Source organism: Oikopleura dioica, chromosome PAR (genome assembly GCF_907165135.1).
Source record: "Oikopleura dioica chromosome PAR, OKI2018_I68_1.0, whole genome shotgun sequence".
NCBI lineage: Eukaryota > Metazoa > Chordata > Appendicularia > Copelata > Oikopleuridae > Oikopleura > Oikopleura dioica.
This window is the reverse complement of record NC_137293.1, coordinates 7840168-7860176: the sequence shown is the minus strand read 5'-3', so window position 1 is coordinate 7860176 and position 20009 is coordinate 7840168. Positions and strand designations below refer to the sequence as shown.

The 20009-nt window shown below is 40.3% G+C and overlaps 5 protein-coding genes across 6 annotated transcripts; 2 read left to right on the top strand and 3 right to left on the bottom strand.

The window, feature by feature from the left end:
* Nucleotides 1-526: 526 nt before the first annotated feature.
* On the bottom strand, nucleotides 527-3247 carry LOC145703399 (protein DD3-3-like). 2 transcript variants are annotated; one of them, XM_081780756.1, is made up of 7 exons: nucleotides 3226-3247; nucleotides 3092-3183; nucleotides 1815-3047; nucleotides 1256-1772; nucleotides 796-1212; nucleotides 727-749; nucleotides 531-664 (listed from the first exon to the last, which is right to left on the bottom strand). In XM_081780756.1, the coding sequence occupies exons 1-7, from the start codon at nucleotides 3230-3232 to the stop codon at nucleotides 611-613; spliced, it is 2343 nt and encodes a 780-aa protein (XP_081636882.1). In that variant the 5' UTR covers nucleotides 3233-3247; the 3' UTR covers nucleotides 531-610. The 2 variants fall into 2 exon arrangements, with proteins under 2 accessions (XP_081636883.1, XP_081636882.1); XM_081780757.1 differs by lacking the exon at nucleotides 727-749 and having other exon boundaries at nucleotides 527-658; nucleotides 767-1212.
* Nucleotides 3248-3535: 288 nt separating this feature from the next.
* Nucleotides 3536-8792, bottom strand: LOC145701605 (shaker-related potassium channel tsha2-like). Its single transcript, XM_081778816.1, has 9 exons — nucleotides 8750-8792; nucleotides 5531-5683; nucleotides 5110-5262; nucleotides 4374-4547; nucleotides 4231-4330; nucleotides 4121-4187; nucleotides 3894-4011; nucleotides 3709-3854; nucleotides 3536-3662 (listed from the first exon to the last, which is right to left on the bottom strand). Exons 1-9 carry the CDS (start codon nucleotides 8790-8792, stop codon nucleotides 3546-3548), a joined length of 1071 nt encoding a protein of 356 aa, XP_081634942.1. The 3' UTR covers nucleotides 3536-3545.
* A 1213-nt stretch (nucleotides 8793-10005) lies between these two features.
* Nucleotides 10006-14646, bottom strand: LOC145703058 (BMP-binding endothelial regulator protein-like). Its single transcript, XM_081780371.1, has 9 exons — nucleotides 14403-14646; nucleotides 12294-12363; nucleotides 11806-12016; nucleotides 11578-11683; nucleotides 11317-11528; nucleotides 11142-11272; nucleotides 10848-10984; nucleotides 10661-10798; nucleotides 10006-10486 (listed from the first exon to the last, which is right to left on the bottom strand). Exons 1-9 carry the CDS (start codon nucleotides 14467-14469, stop codon nucleotides 10263-10265), a joined length of 1296 nt encoding a protein of 431 aa, XP_081636497.1. The 5' UTR covers nucleotides 14470-14646; the 3' UTR covers nucleotides 10006-10262.
* Nucleotides 14647-15986: 1340 nt separating this feature from the next.
* Nucleotides 15987-17662, top strand: LOC145701604 (uncharacterized). The gene is made up of 4 exons (XM_081778815.1): nucleotides 15987-16262; nucleotides 16310-17053; nucleotides 17110-17386; nucleotides 17430-17662. The coding sequence occupies exons 1-4, from the start codon at nucleotides 16113-16115 to the stop codon at nucleotides 17660-17662; spliced, it is 1404 nt and encodes a 467-aa protein (XP_081634941.1). The 5' UTR covers nucleotides 15987-16112.
* A 1226-nt stretch (nucleotides 17663-18888) lies between these two features.
* LOC145702904 (DNA sliding clamp PCNA-like) lies at nucleotides 18889-20009 on the top strand. The gene is made up of 5 exons (XM_081780200.1): nucleotides 18889-19152; nucleotides 19196-19305; nucleotides 19351-19433; nucleotides 19476-19703; nucleotides 19748-20009. Exons 1-5 carry the CDS (start codon nucleotides 18945-18947, stop codon nucleotides 19902-19904), a joined length of 786 nt encoding a protein of 261 aa, XP_081636326.1. The 5' UTR covers nucleotides 18889-18944; the 3' UTR covers nucleotides 19905-20009.

The following is a 20009-nucleotide window of genomic DNA, read 5'->3' as shown; positions in this document are numbered from 1 at the left end:
AGGAAAGGACGAATAGACTACGCAAGCAGGCAAAATTTGAGCTTATCCGAAAAAGGGAGCCAAAGGAGCAGCTCCTCGAGTATGTTTTTCGCCAGCTTCTTCTTCCGGAGCGCGGAGACTTCGGGACAGCTCATCGTCAAGCTCCAAGTCGGAAAACGGCACGCTTGGGCCAAATCCACCGCGAGTGCCGCGCATGAACGATCGCACGTTTGCTTTAAGAAGGTTAAATAACTTCGAAGGATGTTGAGCGATCTCAGTTATAAGCTCTTCTGCTCTTCGCTGATGTTTAGCTTGCAATTTCTTACCAAAGCTTCGCGGGCTTATCGCTGCGTATGAATAATCGGCGGATATCATTGGAAATAGGAGTAAAAATCTCATATTAAATTTTATCTTCAAATTTTGCAGTGCAGAAGCTCATGACTGAAGTACTTTATATGGCGAGCAGACTTTTGCATATTTTATTGCGGAAAGGCTGTGCAAATTTTCATATCTGCCAAAAATCTGCCCCTAATCATGAAATTATCATGAAATGAAAATAGAAGCCAGGAAAGAAGATTGAAATTTATTGATGAGTAAATCAGAAGTCGCAGCATCTAAACTGTGGATCGAATTAGTGGACGATGATGGTTCCTTTCTGATGTCGGTTGGTGAAGGCGTTGTTTCTTTTGAGGGTTTAATATCTACTCATTTATAAAGAAAGCTACTTGGAATTTCGAACCCGTTCCTAGTGCACATGTAATGATGAACTCCTTGAAATAAACGTAAGAATCTTTGGAATTTTTGAAATCAAAGTACCTGGGTTCATCTTCACAACATTTCCTTTGAAAGAAGGAGGTGCGTTGTTCAGCTTTGGGTTCATCACTTCCTTTGGTGCTTCAACTGAGTTTGAGCAATGGCCTTCATGATGGCAACCGTAGAATCCACTTGATGCAAGTTGAATCTTCAAGTCGTCCATGTGTGAGAGGTCGTTGACGTCGGAGGAGGTCCAGAGCCATTCGGCAAACATCTCAGGGTCAGTTGTTGGAACGTCGTAAACTTGTTTGACGCATGGGAACCAGGCAAAGTCGTGTTCATGTCGAGCGTCGTACCAGTTTCCTTGTGAGTTCATCACAGCATAGTGGGCAACATTTTCATAGTACTCCATCTGTGGGTTATCTCCAGTGAATGAATTGAAGCCAGCTTCGTCGCCAGACTCACTCTCAATCCATAGAGCTAGAAATGAAGGAAAACCTCAGTTAGCAGACTTTTTGATTACCATGAACTCCGATAGGGAAGTCGCCCTTCCAGATGCCCTCATTATTGACCCAGTAATTTTTCAGAGCTTCATTGTATGCCTCGCTGGTTGGAATGGGCATTTCCATACCAAAGCTGTGACAGATATCGGGGATTTCAAAGAGATTTGCACCGTGAGAAGTTCGAACATAGAAGACCTTAGTTTCTCCATCCTCTTCAACAGAAAAGTGATCCACCGGAAGGTCGTCGTTCTGTCGCTGATCCGCAATGAATCCAGCGGGGATGTTTTGGTTGGCAGCGAGCAATGGAACAATGTTGTTTCGATCGGTGTTGTCCTTTCCTTGACCAGTGCTAGAAGGAACTGTGTTTGAGCCCTCCCATTGGAAATGAACGAGATCATAGGAATTAATATCGAGATTTGAGGGGCTGAAGTCGTATTCAACAGCTGGGTAAGTTTGAGCAGCATTTCCTCTTCGTCCTCGGACGCCGACATTGTAAAGTTTGTGATCATCCGGAATGCTCGCTGGGCGTGGAAGAATCTAAAATAATGTAAACTCGTTATCTAATAGAGCCGAGTTTACCTGGAAAATGTGGGTTCTATCCTGGAATGTTCTACCAAATTGAGCGGTGTTGATGGCCAGTTTGAGATCGACATCTTTGTAGTTGACGACCGGATTGGGCCAGATTTCAGGAGCAGCGTAGTGTGTTTCAGTGTGTTCTGTCGAAAAGTCGTCTGGGTAATCATTGGTCGTAATGTTGTATCGGATTCTGACGGCGCATTCCTTCGAGAAATCTTCAGCTTCAAAGTGAGGAAGAGTCCATTTGTATGTTGGAAGACCGCCACCTTCGATGTTTCCATTGTGATTTGTGCGCATTTTCGGTGGAGCCATGCATTCTGGCTCGGGGTGAAGAACCAAGCATTTTTCTTTTGGAGCAAGATATCTGCCGGCGCCAGCTAAATGAGGAACTGCCCATCGAATATCCTCTTTCTTGACCATCAGTTTCTCACATTCAAGCGGATCTTCTCCAATAATATCCTTGTACATTTGGAATCCGATCCATTTGCCGCCCTTCATTTCGCAAGCTTCTTCATTGTTAGCTTCGGACCATCCTTGAACGGTGTTTTCGTCAATGAAATGAACACACTCATGCTTGACAACTCGGTTTCCAGAGTTCTCGAGTAAATCATCGCACTTGGTCGGCTCAGAAGTCATGACAGCGATATCTGTCCACTCAGATGGATGCCAGTAAGGATAGTAGTCTCGCTCCTCAGAACATTCATATCCGTATCGAGTTCCTCCAGAGTTTTGTCGAGTCTTTGTGGCCCCTTTAGTTCTCCCAGGATTTTTGTCTGCCATGAAGAGGCCCCGATTTCGCTCTCTTCTATAGCAAGCATCGTAGGATTCCCAGGATTCCTGCATTCCAGAGTCAGGCTTGTTTTCAAAGTCAGCGTCTCGACGGGCGATAGTTTCGTTATGAAACATTTCATCGTTTGGCGGTGCTGTATATGCAGATTTTTCAGTGCTGAGTCCGTTTGTCATTTTTGTCGAGGATGAATCCTGGCACATGTACTGGATGACGATTTGGCAGTTGATCCAGTTCGCATCATTTTTGTCGGCAGTACCACAGCCATGCTGGTTGAACCACTCGATGGAGATTTCAGAAGGCGCCAATTTACCAGATTGAAAGTAGACTGCTTTATTTTGACTGTCGTAGTCAGTGTGGGGGTCAATAGTTACATCTCCAACATTATATCCCCCGGTGTTGCCGTTTTGCGAGTTGAAAAGTCGGTTGTTGTTAGCACGATTGTTATTCTTGGAAAATTGTCGTCTCGTTAGAAAAATGATACCTTTCAAACCTTATTGTCCTCATTAAGTCGATTATTAGATCCGCGAGGAAAGTGCAGATAGATGTCTGCGAGAGCAGAGCTTGCAAGGAGACTCGAAAGCACTTAAATTTATGCTTTAGTCTTTCTCTTATATCTGATCTTACCTTTCATGACTTCGAATCTAGTGCTATTTCTGGTCACAGACTCGAATTTAAATAGAAGTTCATATTGACTGCACTCAAATATTGTACAGTTTTCCATTATAAATCACGGATAAATTACTGTTATCACACAATTTATGCACTTCAGGTCAAGCATCTGCACTCGTCATTATGCGTTTCCAAGAGACCACGTGAGTACTTATGCAGAATAACGTCAAAAACAACTTCATAAAGCGCGAAATTCTCGCTGAAACTAGCAGAGTACACCGAAGTTTATTTACAGTCATATTCATCAGATTGTTTCAAGCATTGATTTATTGCATTTACGTCTTTTTGAGCATGAAGTATCTTCGCAAACTAGAGCGGACCAAGCCATCGTAGCTTCTATCATCCGAAACCTCCATCAAGGCTTTATCTTCTTTGAAGATACGATGAAAGTTCTACAGCTCTTTCTTGATTTTCTGATATGACAAAGATGATAAGTACCTGGACAATGGCAGGCACAGGAAGCGCAATACACAAGACACCTGATAAAGCGCACAAAAGGCCGACCATCTTGCCAGGCACGGTGATAGGAACCACGTCTCCGTAGCCAACAGTTGTCATCGTCACTATTGCCCACCAAAATGAAGCTTAATTTTTTTTTTTTCGCAGAATTTTCTTAGAAGGACCTGGAATAGAATTCATCTTTTCGTTTTGACCATTCTCTGCAAAATAAACTAGAGCACTGAAGATCACCATGAAAACGCCAAAGAGAAGAAAGAGAAAACTGAATTCTTTCGCTGATCCCTAAAATGAGACTTTAGTTCTAAGATGGCTTTTAAACGAAACTGCAGCTTTTAACAGTTAATAAAAATAATTTTATCATCTTTGATTATTATTTGATAATGAAAATTACCTTCATAGTTCGCACTAAGCGTGATAAGTTCTGGTTGTGTCGTCCAAGCTTTGCAATACGGAAAACTCTATGCGATATTATTCAATACTGATGATTGGCAAATCGTTCACCTCAATATTCGAATAATCCTCAAAACCGCAAGAAACGCGACTTTGTTACTCTTGGCCAGAGCTTCTCCACTTCCGATTTCTTCTCCTTCCATTGGCTCATCTAAATATATCAAATTTAAAGGGTTCTTATGCTGATGTAAGACCTTTTATAAGCAATATCTGTACCGAAAGTGAAAAGTAGTAAGGGACGATGGCTAGTAAATCAATCAGATTTCCAATCGTCTTGAGAAATTTGCAGATATTCGGCGTTGAGAAAAGTCTTTTCAAGAACTCAATATGTTCTGCGCTTTTTGAATGGTGGTTTTCGGAGTCCTTTCCTGAGAACAAACTCAATCGTGAAGAAAACAATGCAGATACTTTCAATAACCCAGAAGGGAAATCCTGACTTAGGCTTTTACAATTTCTTTTTTTTCAAGCTGAAGAAAAAAGCCTTTCCTTTGTTCGCTGGCTCCCAAGGTGGAATGATTTCCGTTGCATTTTCTGCCTCTTGAAACTGCGGCAGAGTCTCCACACAAAACGAGACTGTAGCAATCAAAATGAAAAAAATGGACGCTGAAGCAAGAGCGCGGCCAATTTTTGTTGTCGGATTCTTAGTTGATGTTTAACGCACGCTCCTTACGCCCTAAATAATTCACCTCGAATGTGTTCCAAATTATGCTTCGCATGCTTGTGTCCTTGGTGATTGTTTCTTCTTACACGAATTCAAACTTGCTCAATAATTTAGTTGTGCTTTAGGAGAATATGGAGCATCTGAACTTCAGTTCCTTCTTGCACTACTGGCATAGGAGTGACATCATCGATAAAATGAGACGTTAGGTCGAAAAAGATGATTTCTTTTTGTCTTGGCTTTATAGTTCGTAGCTTGAAAAATGATGATACGAAATGACCGCCAAGTTCCTTCAATAAAAAGGTCTAATGGAATCCACTTTGGGCGCTCCATTATCCCATCAGATTGGTAAAAGTACAAAATTGCAGCAAAAGACTCTCGATGACGATCGAAGAAGTACTCGTCGCAGCTTTCATCGTAGTATTCTTAATGACAGATTATCAATACTGTAAGTTTGATCGGACGATAGAAAATCGAGCGATTCATTAATGATTAGACTTGATCAATTAAGAATTGAAAGAGTGCTTTCAATATCGGTTTTATTAAACGCAGTCTATATGATTGTATTATGAAGACTGACTGTAGTTGCGCTTATAAAGAAGAAATGAGCCCAAGTTTTAATTAAACTCAGAGTTTTCATCTTCCAGTATACAAATTGTCTGACATTATATATTTTTCATCAATATTTAGTACCTTCTCGTCTTGTCTTGTCCCCGAGCAGTGTATTCGGCATTCGCTCCAAGGTCTCCTCGTACGTCTTGAAGATTTGCCCGGAAATGTTGATTTTGACCCTTTTGGAGCATTTCTTTGGGTGGATAAAGCGCGGCCTCAGTTTTCTACCAGGGTCTTAGATTAGGGTGCAAAACAAAAAAAATGGAATCAACGAGGAGAATCAAGAAATACGCATAAAATTATTGAGAGATTCGATTTTCCGTAAATTCGATTTTCCGTATATTCGATTTTCCGTGAGATTCGATTTTCCGTAACTCACGGAAAATCGAATGTACGGAAAATCGAACTTCACGGAAAATCGAACATTATCTTAATAACCTTATCTTTAAAAACAATTGAATATACTTTGTAACATTGAAATAAATAAACTTACCGGACTAAATTTTGACCCTTATTTCTAGCTTAGTTGGGTGGTCATATCACACTAGTCATATGACACAGTTTTAAAAAGCCTAGCTTCTGGGCTTTCATTTGGGCACAAATTCAAGGGGTCTGGGTCATGCCCGCAAGGCAATTCATGGGACCTGAACTCCCAAAATAGGTACTAGAAAACAGTATTCTGAATACTTCAAACTAATTTTCGATGCACGTCCGGGCTCGAGAGAAATCAAGAGTCATATATTTAGAAAGCTCAGGCTCTGAGCTTTCAGTAAAACTCAAGAAATCTTAGCGCCAAGCCGTTTGTGGCCACCTGGAGGCGCTAGAAGTTGGAGGTGAAAATCCGGAAATGGCGGAAAACTCGGTTTTGAGTTCTAAACTCTACAGTTATATGTATAAAACATATATAAACAATAATTCATGCATTAAAAAGCTGAACCGAGTTCGAATCGGGTGGTTTAGTTTTATAAACCTTCAAAAACATGTAAATATGGCCCATGATGAACCACCCGGTTGACCACCCGGTTTGACCTCGGTTCAACTTTTTAATGCGTTAATTATTGTCTACATATATTTTAAACATATAATTGTAGAGTTTAGAACTCAAAAACCGAGTTTTCCGGCATTTCCGGATTTTCACCTCCAACTTCTAGCGCCTCCAGGTGGCCACAAACGGCTTGGCGCTAAGATTTCTTGAGTTTCTACTGAAAGCTCAGAGCCTGAGCTTTCTAAATATATGACTCTTGACTGCTCTCGAGCCCGGACGGGCATTGAAAAAATAGTTTGAAGGATTCTAGTACCTATTTTGGGACTTCAGGTCCAATGAATTGCCTTGCGGGCATGACCCAGACCCCTTGAATTTGTGCCCAAATGAAAGTTCAGAAGCTAGGCTTTCTAAAACTGTGTCATATGACCACCCTACTAAGCTAGAAATAAGGGTCAAAATTTAGTCCGGTAAGCCTATTTCAAATAAATAAAAAATTTCTTGGAAAATAACATAGTTTGCCTTTTTTCCATCAGAGATTCGAATTTCCGTAAATTCGATTTTCCGTGACTCACGGAAAAACTCCGTGAAATTCGATTTTCCGTGAGTTACGGAAAATCGAATATACGGAAAATCGAACATACGGAAAATCGAATTTACGGAAAATCGAACCTCTCAAAATTATTATCGAAAATTTCTTTTAATCTTACTCTTCATAACAATTCCAGCCGTGATACGTGTATGGTTGCGACATAGCATTCAAATTCTCTTCGATCATGGCGGTGGTTTGTCCGACTTATAAGCTTTATATGCATTAAAAATTAAATTGCAATAAATGTCAATCGTTAGTTGCATCGACTATCTTTCCATTTTCTCTTCAGAAGAAAGATCATTTAAGATAGGCTAAATATACATAGACTTTTTCAAACAGGGGATCCTGTTTGCAGACAATCAAGTTTTTATGAAGTAACATATTGAGAAGACAGCTTTCTCTAATGTCCAAAATTGGCGATTTTTAGGAGGAAACTTACTCGGTGTACAGATTCCATCCATGGTAATAAGCATGGTAGGGATTTGGATTCGAAGCTCTGTGCATTTTTCTCTAATGATTCTTTTCTACTATATGATTCTCTTCGTTGATTCCCGGAGCTTATATGTATCATCTCCGGATCAATACGGGATGTAAGTTTTGACACCTGCCGAAGAAGAGCATGGTCCCCTCACTCGGCTCGACAAGGATCCCCATCGCGCTGTATTTTGACAGGGCGATTGGTGCTGTGCGGGTTGCTCTTTTAATAAATCGAAATGATCAGCTCCGTTCCTTTTCAGAGTCTTTACGGGCGTCGCTTGCCGGACAGCAGCATCGCAGTCCTCCTCAAGTTTACATTTTAAATTACGCCGTCCTTCCAGTTCCAAATCACTCGAGACCCGAAATGGATGATTGAAGGGTCAGCGAACAGCGAAAAATAATAATGGAAGGCAAAATGTTTTCTTTTGCATTAATTTCGTGAAAAAAAAATGAAAAAAATCGCGAATTTCACAGCAAAAATTTTGCAGATTAATTGTTATTCGAAAATTGACAAGTAACCCTAACCCTGTATGTAGCTCCCTAAACATAAGAATCTATAAGTTTTAACCCAAGTTCCAACAACCTTTGGCACTCCCTTTCAGCCGACATTTCTTCTCAAACAAGAATGATAAATACTACATGCGGGCGTTATCGACTTGAACTGAGCGTTCTGACAAATGGGACAGAAATTCGTTAGTCTGTGAATTAACAGGATGTCCCTAACTGGAATTATTAAACAAGGTTTATCCGAGGAAGGACATCCCTTTTTTTATAATAAAACAATAAATTATGCGATTATTTTTTCTGCTGCTTTGACTCTTCAGAGGAAGATGTGGGCAGTCATGAAAACTTGTAAACTTTTGCTGCTGATTAAATTTTAATTGGTTCAAGAGGACATTATTTTCAAGAGCTGATTAGGACGTTTGCGTGAATAATCTTTCGAAAAGTGAACTCTACTGTCAGTAGAGCTTATCTCGTGTTTCTTTTTTTGTGCGGGCTCTAGTAGATGATGTCTGCTGCCCTACTTGTTCCTGTAATTGCTCGAATCAATATCGTCTTAAAAATGGAACGGGCGCTTGATTTGATGAGAAAAGATTACAGTCGGATTATGAGACGGACTTTATGTATAAATCAATTTTCTCAGAATATGTTCTTTTCTGAACCCCTATTTTCTGTTTGTTTCTAGGCAATCTGAAAGTTCAAGCCTTCAACATCAAGGACATAGAAAATTAATTCGAGATCGCTGTACCGTACAACTTGTACCTGTAGAAACCGAGACCAATTTGTCCCATTCTTATTCCTCCTTATCTGCTTACTGCTCATTTCTTAATGCTGACTTGGCATTGAAGCGAAGGTTTTTAAGGGCGATGGAGCATGTCTCGCCTCCACGCCATGAAAATTCACTACCACTACCTTCGATTTTATAGATTTGAAGCTCAACAGAGCCCTCAAGATTCTTTTAGAAACCAAATTTCTTTTGAACTTCAATTTGAAGAATAATTAGTAGGTTTATCAATCAGAAAGACAGTTTCTTCAGCAGAAAGAAAATCTCCGGTACTTACAGATTTGGCCCTTGTATATCTCGAAGTGTGTCCATTCTCTGTCCTAGTTCTAGTAACAGCGAAGCTAGACATGTCTTCTTTCCCGCTCTCGCCAGCGAAACAGGATCGTTTTCTATTCCTGCCGCGGAAAGAATGAACCACGCACTCAATATTCAACGTATTCTAGCGCATCAATGACATGTAAAATGTATGCTTCTCTCTTTCGAACGAAGGGAAAAAAGCCTTAATGAAAATTCGTTAAAAAGAAGATCTGAGACCTTGACGGCTCGTTAGACTGATCGGTCAGAGATCATCGACGGCTCTTAGAAAACTCAGAGTTCGAATTCGATTAGAATTACTAATTTATTAATCCTTGTTCAAGGATTAGTTTGAATTTGATTATACCATGCAGTTTGGAGATGAAGTTTGAAGACTTGCGATTTCGCGATTCGAGTTTATTTATTAATATTTTAGTCTGAAGTAAGGTATTTTTGTATCATTCTTCTGTACATTCGCATCGACAAATTTCGACTGTTTCGTCTGTTCAAGTGATGATTTACATTGTTGTTCATTCGATTGTACCAGGCAAGATCGGCAGCTACGACTGTCAAGAGCAGGAAAAGCAAGAAGAGCTTCATGTCTTTAGAATGAATCCCGGCAAGCGACTCAATTGTAGTATGAACTGTGCCTCGCAGTGTCGATCTTTATATGCGAGAATGTTATTTAACCTTGTGTAAGAATCCGAACCAGTGCCTTTTCTAGCACACGGGGATGGAGCTTTCCGTTTATTAGGAATCTGACATCGAAGAAGATCGAAAAACAAATTCTCAAAATAATTTTTTTTATTTGATATTTCGGCTAAATTAAATAGTTTTTGATTGTCATCTTGTTCGCATTATAAGCTCATTGTTCATCCTTTTCCAGCGCTTTTATCATCCTTCATTTTTTCCGTTTGATCGTCAAATTCTGATTTATTGATTCTGTACAAAATTTATTGCAGTAAATTTTACAACGAGGCATGATAAAGTTTCTTTTGTCGATTGTTTTCGTCATTTTTTGGGTTTTCTGGTTATGTTCGTGAGGTGTCCGAGGTTTTCGATGCTGTCAGAGATATGAGGAGTACGAGAAGTAAAAAGAAGTAAGGTACAGTGGGGTACAGTAAGGTAGAAACATAATTGAATAAATTGAAATAATATAAAATCTAATCAAAACGAGATGAATCTAATCTCGGAGAACTGGTCTTGATTTTCGCGACTTTTTTCGTTTGCGCTTTTTCTTCCTTCTTGAGCTTGATTTTCGCCGTGATAGGTCAAACACAGAATTTTGAGACTTTCGCGAGTCTAATTGATAGAACGGGCGCCCGTCGAAGAAAATGACGCCCTGGAATTTGTATCGGCTTGGGCATCGCTTGGGCTTAATGCAGACTCCTTTGTACTCGATTTTGCCTAAAAAGGGTTAGTTAGGTTTTGAGCTGCATATTTTATTATGCATGTTTATTCCCTTCTCCAATATTGACCAGATCCGAAAACAGAAAAACGGATTAATCATTCAAAGGGAAAAATAAGCTTTTTGGTTTCAAATATTTCTCGATGCTCCTCTCAGACTGAACCCTTCCATACCTTCAGGACAATAACAGCCAGGGCGACATCTTTTGGCAGTGCAGGATTCAAGACCGTTACGATCCGCCCAATATTTCTTGCAACGACGGCATTTGCTCGTTCCGCATTCGGAGTAGATCTTCCCCGAGGTACATTGGACTTAATAATGGAAAATAAATTGCAGAAGAACCTCCGCATTTGAACTTACTGTTACAATACTGATGCTCCTTCCAATGAATCTTCAGTCCTTTTTTGGCGCATTCGGACACATATGCCCTCATCGAGTCGCATCCACATTTGGCCTTGTCTGGACATGATCTGGCGCAAGCATCGCTCAAGCACGATCTGAAAAGTAAGTTCTATTTATTCTGGCTTCCATAAATGTCCTCGCGCGGATCAAACGCATTGCCGATTAAGTGCCACTCGACCTTTGTTAATTGCCCATCTTTTTTTTTCGACCTTTTGCTTTCCCTTTTTGGCAAATATATTTCGAATATCTCACCTGTGGAAGAATTGAGGAGAAACAAGGGGAAAACAGTTCTGAAAGGATGGACTTTTGAAGATTTGACATTCGTTGTGAGCAGCGAATTGGATGGAGATCGGTTGCGCTTGACAAGATTCAATTGATCGCCGCTAGAATTGTGTAGAAAATTAGTGAGAGGCGAATGAGTTCTTACTGAAGGAGACTGAATGCTGCAAAACCCTTCTCCAGGAATTTTCCAACTTTGGGCGAATTCATTTGAATCGAGCATTACATTTCCCGTGGATGAGTTGAAATCGTTTCTGGCGTCGCCATCAAAATTGCCGCAAAGGCCAAAGAGCGAATTCTTAAGTTCCGGTTTCGCCGTGATCTCAAGCATCGAGCGGCCATCCCAAAGAATCGAAATGCCTAAAAAGAGGAGTACTTGGAGGTTTATTTATTCTATGTGCATAATTACCGACGCGTGTGGTGAGCCGCAGTTTGTGTTTTTGCTCGAAAATGTTGACGCCGTTTCCGGAATATGGGAGGAGCAACGGAAGTCCATTTACTTCAATTCGTAGTCCCTTATATCAACCAATGAGAGTCAATTTCATTCCTGCAAATCTGATTGGCGGCTCTCTTATGAGAAGCGCCACCATTCGGTCGTTATCAGATTCTAGTCATTATTCTTTCAAGGATGATATACCTGGAGAAGCTTGATGGAATAAAAGCCAGTGATCTGGTTGTATAAGGAAAAAGTCACGTTCTGAGTCCAGCTGTACGGACTGAGGCGCGCATCATTTTGTACAATCACCGAGAAGGAACCATCTTCACAAGAAGGAGCGTCCGGAGAGCAGTCAGTTGTCAAGATGTACCGACATGCGCCTTGAAAGGAATAGCTGTTTCCATCGAATGTTCTGAAAGTAGATTCTCAGCTAGAGCCCTATCGGATAGGCTGGTTAATTTTGAACGGTTACATCGAATTTCCAGCAAGCTTTCTTTGATGCTCATTTTCCTCTTTTTCAAGCTGGGATGCTTATTTTCAAATAACGAATTCCATATTTTTACGCACGTAAAACATATTGTCGGCTTGTGGTGTAATCTTGACATAATATTTTTTAACGAATTATTGAGAATATTGAATTTCATAAAACGAAAAAGAGTCTGTAAGACAAGAAACCAGCACTTTCTTACCTGTAATGTGGATCTCCGAACACAGTACAAACACCATCCTCATCTTGCGCAGCAGCTGTGTCGAGTTTGTCTGAAAAATGAGGAGCGTTAGTGGCACTTCCGTTTCTCGAGTTTATTTTCAAACGACAAAAGAAACAACTAACACGGCTTCAGACAACATGGCCGACTGCGCCTTTCACGGAATAACAACCCATCGGCGGCGAGTTGTCTGACGCGCCTGCAGCATTGTTGATCCCTCTTTTCCTTTCGAATTCGAAGAGCATGATCGTTTTATTGAGATTGAGGCTCGAAAAAGGGGTTTGATTGACACTTGATTGTATATTTCGCTAATGTCCGAATTAGGTTTGCCTTTCTGAAGTGCTTTTGCCTGATATGTGCGAAGTGTGCCACCCACGTGATCGATCAAAGGCTGCCTTCCGAAAGTCGACCCAATTTGATTATACGCTTTTTTAATGAAGCCATAATTATTTCTACATAAAAAGAAAGGTTTTCAAGCTGTTGAATTCAGTGTTTACAGATTTGCTCAAATAGAAGCAGTTTCGAATAAGATAAAAGTAGAATCTCTTCAGTTTGAATACGGAAGGTGCAAATGGCATTCTGAGTGGTTAGTTGATGGAGGAAGACAGTTGTCTAGCCCATTGGAGTACCCCCCCGGGCGCCCATTGTTTGAAGAAGCGATTTCAGTCTGCATTATGCGACACCGTGGCCGCCCAAAACAAAAAACGGAAAAACGGCGGAAGTACATAGATTCGCAAAATAATTACCGTCAAAAACTTGCTCAGACGATTTCTTCCATCTTCTCTGAGCCGTAAATTTCATTCCCTTCTGATATTAAATACTTTAAAATGGCATTAATCTCAACTTTCAATACCCCTTACTGTACTTGTCTTGCAGTACAATATCCTTAGGAGCAATATTTTGAAGCCAGCCCTCCTTTGAAATTCCCATTTGAAATTTGCTTGCCCTTGAAAAGGCGCCCCTAAGAGCCTCATCGCCGTATTTGTACTCAAAATGTATTTTTTTTATTTTGATTGAAAAGATTTTGATCTCTTGGTCCTTTATTGTGCTCTAATTTCGAGGACCCTTTTGATATCTTAAATCCTTTCACGTACAATAACGCTCAAGATTAAATAAAACAATTCTTTTGCGACCACGACCTTGAGAAAGTTACTTCTTTAGGCTGCCCGCCAATAATGCTGCTTTTGAGTTTTCTTGGAATGGATATAAAAATTCTCTCTTATTTGATTTCAAAGGACAAAAAGTTGATCTTCCGGTTGAAATTTTCCGGAAAACCCGAAAAAGCAAGGGATGAATAAGTCTAAAATTAAAGAAGAAGATGAAATCCAGCTTCAAACTTTGAATTTCAAAGATTATATTGAATAAAAATTGACTGAAATAGACTAAATTAATGGAACTGGCTCTCACCTACTCCTTTTTTCATAACAAAGAGACCTTCTAGCCCACTTTTAGGATAATATTATTCATGCAAATATAATATTTGAAAATTGAAAATGAAAAAATTTCGATTTCGAGCGAACAAAAAATCTTTCCATTGACTGTTTTCTTCCGTTGATTGTTGCTATCTAATTTCGTCGATAGACTGGAAATCGGCCAGTCGCACGCTCTGTTTGTAAATGCCCGAATTGAGTGCCTTATCGTTTTCTTCACTGAAGACGCACCCCTCTTTACTGTGCCCTATCGAAAGTAACAAACCAAAAGAAGACAATTTTGTTCAAAAATCAAAGATTTGTTTTTCAGTCTTTCGAAAGGCCATAATTACCCAGCTTTAGCGATGTAGAACGACCGCGTCAAAGGATATTTATATTTTGTCGGACACAGTGTCTCTCGCGAAAAATATTTTTAGAGAGAAGTTGAAAGTTGTTGTCGCGGTCGCGGGCGCTGCTTTCAACTCTGTCTTTCTCTCTGTCAAACAATTTCGAGCATCGCATTCCAACCTATCCGTTTACAAGGCTTTCGAAATGAGACCAAAGCTTTTTTGACGAAAAATTTTCACTTAGTTTAGAAAATAATTGCTTCCAAAAAGCTTTCGAAGACTTGATTAAAACCCTAACCCTAACCCTAACCCTAATTGCTTCATGACCAACTTACCATTTTGAAGCGATGCCTTCCCAAATCCAACAAGCAAAAGAACAAGAAACAACATAAGATCTGTCATGACCTTTTCCTGCCAGAGTCTGTCTTCTTCATCCCTCTTCGCTCAATCTCTGATTTCTCACGCTTCCCCGTTCTCTTCCTTGATTTCAAAAAGGCCCGGAAGCTTGGGGTCTTTCAGAAGAGAAGATGATCAATGAGAAAAAACTAAAAGTCTTTATAAGAACTTACGAAAAATGGAGAAAAAACTGAAAAGGTGAGAGTGGAGAGGCTGGCGCAAAATCTCCACAGCGCCGCGGCAGAGCGACGCCACGCGCCGCCGCTTTTATTTTTCGAATACTCCCCTCCACCACAACTAATTTTTATACATAAAAAGTTATCTTTATTTCAGCATCTTTTCTCAACGAAATATCTCAAAGAAAAGGTTTACTGCTCAATTTTCAATAAAAATAATCCGAAGTTATTTCACGCCAACCTGTGTAGAAAACCTGATTCAGGTTCTGAAGAGCTAAATTTAAAAGCCGCATAGCGGCTTTTTGAGAGCGAAGCCGCAAAGAGACTTCGCAACACATCTTTTAAATCTATTTTTAATTCTTAGCTTTGCGGCTATAAATGAGTTCTTCAGAATTTGACTCAGGTTTTCAAAATTAATATTTAACAAAGTCAAATTCAAAAATATTGAATTAGATTTTTGAAAAGAAAAACTCGGAAATGGCAATTTCGCAGTAATAGAGATTGCAAAGGTCTTCGGTTTTATCAGTTATGTAATAAAGCTGATAGAGTTTGGCGGTTTCGCTTTTGTGCGGCGGGGGAAATTTTCACTCTCTTCCGGTTTCCAGTTTGTCCTACTGTCCGGCGGCGCATCGTCGCCAGCAGAAGTTTAAGACTGTCACTTACACTGTAAATGAAGGAACCATCCATCAGTGCACCGGGTGTTTATTTGCCGAAAATGGTTTTATGTTATTTTGAAGCTCTTGATGGACGAGGCGGAAGTGGCCCGCGCGCTTTATTGCTTGATTTTTGATCAATTGTGAAATTAAGGCGGTAAACGTAATTATCTTTGGTTCCGCTACCAAACTTCATTGTAAAAGAAAGATTATTGCTTGCGAAAAATGCACCTTTCTGACTTTACCTGTGAAGAAAACCTGAGTCAGGGTCGTTTTTCAAACCCTGACTCAGGTTTTCTGCAAAGGCTCTCGAACCTTAACCGCGGTTAACCGCGGTTCGTTACGGTATTGCCTGATAATCAGACTCTGATTTCTAAATTGGAAATCTGAAATTTCATCGCCGTACATAGAAAAATCGTTGTTTTAGAAATTTCAATTTGTGTAATGAGGCAGAAAAAAGTAAACCGGAAACCGAATCGCGCGCAAATCACGTGATGCAAATTCCCTGCTTAGTCGTGTACCCTTCCGACTTCCGCCATTCATTTCCGAGCAGGCTCAAGTTCGTTATTTTTAGAAAAGAAGAAATTTGATTAATTTGAGCAAAGTTTTCTAGCAGCACGAAAACGAGTGATGGGCAAATAAAAAAAGACATTACTCGGACATTGTTTGACATTTCGCGCAACATTGCAGGGCACACGCCGGAGGCAAACAAAAATCTCGAAAGTGTGCACACGCCTCGAGCCATTAGCGTTACTTTGAGCAAATTTCAATCAAATCATAAATCATCCCCAGCTTCAAAGCCGCCAAAGAAGCTCTTGTTATGATCCTTGGAAATCCACGCCCTCGTAACACTCATAAAAACTACCAAATCATTCAACTCAAAAGAAGAATGAGAGAAGAAAATGAAATCGAAGCTGTTATGAACAATGACAGAGTTACTGTATCCTTCGCAGCAATCATCAATCTAAAAGTAAGGCAAAACTTATCAACAAAAATCTCTGAAAAATTCTCTTTCAGGAACCGTTGGATAAGAAAGCTCTGAACTCTGCTTGGTTTAATGTCCGAAGATTGAACCCTTTTCTCCGAGGACGATGGGAGAATAAAGTCTTTGTCAAATTTGATCATACAGATTCCGACCAGCTGCTTGAGCAGGGACCAGAGTATCGAAAATCAGAAGACTTCAAGGATGATTTTCAACGAGTTACGAATGAGTTTACGTTTGAGAGACTAAATGAGCTATCTTTTCCTTCTCATCTGGTCGTCTTTGGTGAAGGAAAAAGAATTCAACTAACAAGTACTTTTTCAGACGAGCAAGAGTTTACTTTTCGTAATTTTGTAGTTTTGATAATTCATTCACTTTGCGATGGAAAATCAATGCAAAAGATTCTCACCGATCTTTTGCTCTTCTACCAGCACAAGAATCTCAACATTTACACAGGCTGCGAAACCATCGACGGAAGAATCGAAGACGTCCCCAAACCCATTTCCGACCTTCGCCAAAACCTTCACAATTTCCCCGAGAAAGCAAAAAAGTACAAAAAAGAATTTCACGATCGACTTCTCAACTTCCAAAACGTCGTTCCTCATGAAAAGTTTGAGAACATCGAAAAGGGTCGTCCGCAAGATTTGAAATCAACAATGACTCTTGGTTGCGGAACAGAAGAGGGAGCGAAGAAAATGAAGATCTTTTGTAAAGAAAATGGAATAACAGTGGGGTCGTTGTTGATGGCAGCGACGGCTTTTATCAACGCACGAATCATGGTAAAATTTTTTCTTTTTTGCATATTTCAAATAATAAGTTATTTGGATTTTCTTAGAGATCGATCGAAAAGTCAAAGCAACTGAATTTCGATGTCATTTTCAATCTCCGACCATTTCTCGCCGCGAATCCTGTTGCCTGCTACATATTTTTCAGCGGCACTGTACCAAAAGTGGACGCATCCGAAACCCTACTAGAAGTTGCCAAAAGAATGATAGAAGAGGTCAAGGAGAAGATTGATAACTCCGAGCACTTGATGTTTCCTCAATTCCTTCACCAACTGGAAGATGACGGAGGAACATATAAGAAGATCATGGACGCAAATAACGGTGTTTGTAAGTTTCTGTAGCTTTGGTCTTTTTCATCCTTTTCTTTCAGCGAATTCGATAAGCTTCTCAAACATTGGCCAAATGAACATGGAAACGCTGAATGTGACTTTGCCGGAAATAACTGTCGATGAAGTCTACTGCTCTGGAACGCGCTGGAATAATGTTGTCGAGTACACTTTTCTATTTCAGAGTACGAAGAAACTCTGCATTACGATTACACACTTCGATCTGGAAGTCTATCGCGTTGCAGGAGAGCTTTCAAAGATAGATTTTTTTATATGAAATACGTTTGAAAAGCTGAATACAGCGGAGAATTACGTGAAGAATTTTATTTCGATTTGTGAAGAGCCAGAGACATTTGGAAGCTTGAAATTAGTAGAATACGTTGAGACTATTGAATAAATAAATCTTAACTCAGAGGGGTTGATTTTCGTTCCAGAGTAACTGTACCGATCTCAGTAATAGTTTCATTTTAAAAAAGTCAATTACTATTTTTAATAAGGTAGTGGATTCAAGTTCGAAGTAGCAGTTTTATACGCCATAAATTCGCACACCTGCTGATCATAAATCAAGACACTAGGTGCGCAATACAAGGAAGAGCTTATCAGATGAGCGTTATCTTATCACAAGCTGCATTTTATCGACCGGTAGTTACTGATTTCTGCTCGCCAGTTATTTACCTTATCATTGAATCTTCAACTGCAGAATCTGTTAGATGCAGTTTATATTTATTTATAAAACAGAGGCAAAAATTATAACCCCCTTTTTACCGCGAAAATCTCCCAAAGACGAATTCTGGCGGGATTTTTCTCAGCCGAGCGGGCGCGCAAAAATTGCGGGCTGCGCGGGGCGCGCTTCAACGGTCGCTGATTCGAGTGAAAAATATTTTTTGAGCAAGATTAATTTCTTCATTTTCAGAATAGCAGAGACAGATTTTATCTTTCATTTGCCTGAGAGAAAGCTTTGGCTGAGTCAGAATTACTTCAATTTCCAAGACAGTCATTGGCTGAGAGAAATTAATAAGAGAAACAGACTTTACTTGATTTATTCTTTGCTTTACGTACTCTATATGAAGGAAGTGCTTTGAGATATCTCTAGAATTCGCCATTTACTTATTCGAAATCTGTTCAATCATTCAAATTGTAATAAGAGAACCAAATTTGAGACTATTTAACACTTTTATTGAAAACTGTTGGCCCATAAAATCATCATTAGGCACAGAATTCCATCAATAACTATTCAAATTTCCTATCAATGAAAATAGAGTTGTCTACGAGACGGGAGAATCAGCTCCAGCGATCACGCGGTGCAGAAATCCTCTCGAGAACATGTAAAAATGTCTCTAGACAATATGCAAAATCTTCTCTAGATCTTATTTTCCGCTTGCGATTTTTTCATTTTTAGCTCACAAGAGATTTTCTTTCGCCACGGTAAGATGCATCCTAGAGTATTCGTAATTTTTTGAGCCAAATGATGGATAACTGGGGTTTAAAATTTTAGACTAAAGACATGACAGCTGCTAACGAAGTTTTCTTTCAGAGTCAGTTCGCAAAAGCAACAGAAAATGTTCGAATGCCGTCTCCCGAAAGCTGAGGTTCTCAAGAAGACCATGGACGCCCTCAAGGACTTGATCAAGGAAGCAGTCTGGGACGTTTCCGCTCAAGGTCTATCGCTCCAATCAATGGACAGCTCCCACGTGTCGCTCGTCCAAGTGACACTCCGAACTGAGGGTTTCGAAACCTTCAGATGCGACAAAAACATAGCGCTCGGCGGTAAGTTATGAACCACTTCTTCAGGAATAAATCATTCTTTTAGTGAATATGGACACAATGCAGAAACTCATGAAGTGTGCATCCAACGACGACAACATCACCCTCAAATCCGAGGACAACGGAGATCTCCTCTCCTTGATTTTCGAGAGCCCTGTAAGTCTTGAATTTTATGACTGAGACTAACTCAATAACTTTCAGAACGGCGACAAAACCTCCGAGTACGAGATGAAGCTGATGGATCTCGACATCGAGCAGCTCGGAATTCCAGACCAGGAATACAGGTAAATCTCAAAACTTATAACTTTATCTAACTATTTATCTAGCTGCACTATCAAGATGCCCTCTGGCGAGTTCCAGCGCATCTGCCGCGATCTTTCCAACATCGGTGAGAGCGTCAACATCACCGTTGTCAAGGGCGGCGTCGACTTCAGCGCCAAGGGTGACATTGGCAACGCCAAGATCCACGTCACCGAAAGTTCGAACGTTGACAACGAAAAAGACGCTGTCACCGTCGAGGTCAACGAGCCGGTCAACCTGACCTTCGCTCTTCGGTAGGACAATCAATCACTCCAACTCCCACTCATTATCCCTTCAGGTACCTGAACTTCTTCACGAAGGCAACCCCGCTCTCTGGCCAGGTCATTCTCCAGATCTCGCCAGACGTCCCCTTGGTCGTCGGATACGAGATCGAAGACCTCGGCCACGTGAAGTACTTCCTCGCGCCGAAGATCGAAAACGAAGATGACGAGTGAGAAAAAAACTCACTCGCCCGCTAGGAAACAATAGATGCACTCCTCACATTCATTTATCTACTGCCTATTTAGCAATAAAATTTGGATTTCTCTCAAAAAACAAAA

Coding starts and splice junctions, on each gene's coding strand:
- LOC145703399 (XM_081780757.1), bottom strand. Junction 3,048..3,091: donor GACTTAATGAGGACAATAAG/GTTTGAAAGGTA, acceptor CAATTTTCCAAG/AATAACAATCGTGCTAACAA. Junction 1,213..1,255: donor CTTCCCTATCGGAGTTCATG/GTAATCAAAAAG, acceptor CTTCATTTCTAG/CTCTATGGATTGAGAGTGAG.
- LOC145701605 (XM_081778816.1), bottom strand. CDS start 8,792: ATGGGACAAATTGGTCTCGGTTTCTACAGGTACAAGTTGTACG. Junction 4,548..5,109: donor AGGAACTTGGCGGTCATTTC/GTATCATCATTT, acceptor GTTTGTTCTCAG/GAAAGGACTCCGAAAACCAC. Junction 4,012..4,120: donor GCTTAGTGCGAACTATGAAG/GTAATTTTCATT, acceptor GTCTCATTTTAG/GGATCAGCGAAAGAATTCAG.
- LOC145703058 (XM_081780371.1), bottom strand. CDS start 14,469: ATGACAGATCTTATGTTGTTTCTTGTTCTTTTGCTTGTTGGATTTGGG. Junction 12,017..12,293: donor TTCGGAGATCCACATTACAG/GTAAGAAAGTGC, acceptor ATCTACTTTCAG/AACATTCGATGGAAACAGCT. Junction 10,799..10,847: donor GGAGCATCAGTATTGTAACA/GTAAGTTCAAAT, acceptor TCCATTATTAAG/TCCAATGTACCTCGGGGAAG.
- LOC145701604 (XM_081778815.1), top strand. CDS start 16,113: ATGATCCTTGGAAATCCACGCCCTCGTAACACTCATAAAAACTACCAA. Junction 17,054..17,109: donor TTATCAACGCACGAATCATG/GTAAAATTTTTT, acceptor GGATTTTCTTAG/AGATCGATCGAAAAGTCAAA. Junction 17,387..17,429: donor GGACGCAAATAACGGTGTTT/GTAAGTTTCTGT, acceptor CTTTTCTTTCAG/CGAATTCGATAAGCTTCTCA.
- LOC145702904 (XM_081780200.1), top strand. CDS start 18,945: ATGTTCGAATGCCGTCTCCCGAAAGCTGAGGTTCTCAAGAAGACCATG. Junction 19,306..19,350: donor CCTTGATTTTCGAGAGCCCT/GTAAGTCTTGAA, acceptor AATAACTTTCAG/AACGGCGACAAAACCTCCGA. Junction 19,704..19,747: donor AACCTGACCTTCGCTCTTCG/GTAGGACAATCA, acceptor TTATCCCTTCAG/GTACCTGAACTTCTTCACGA.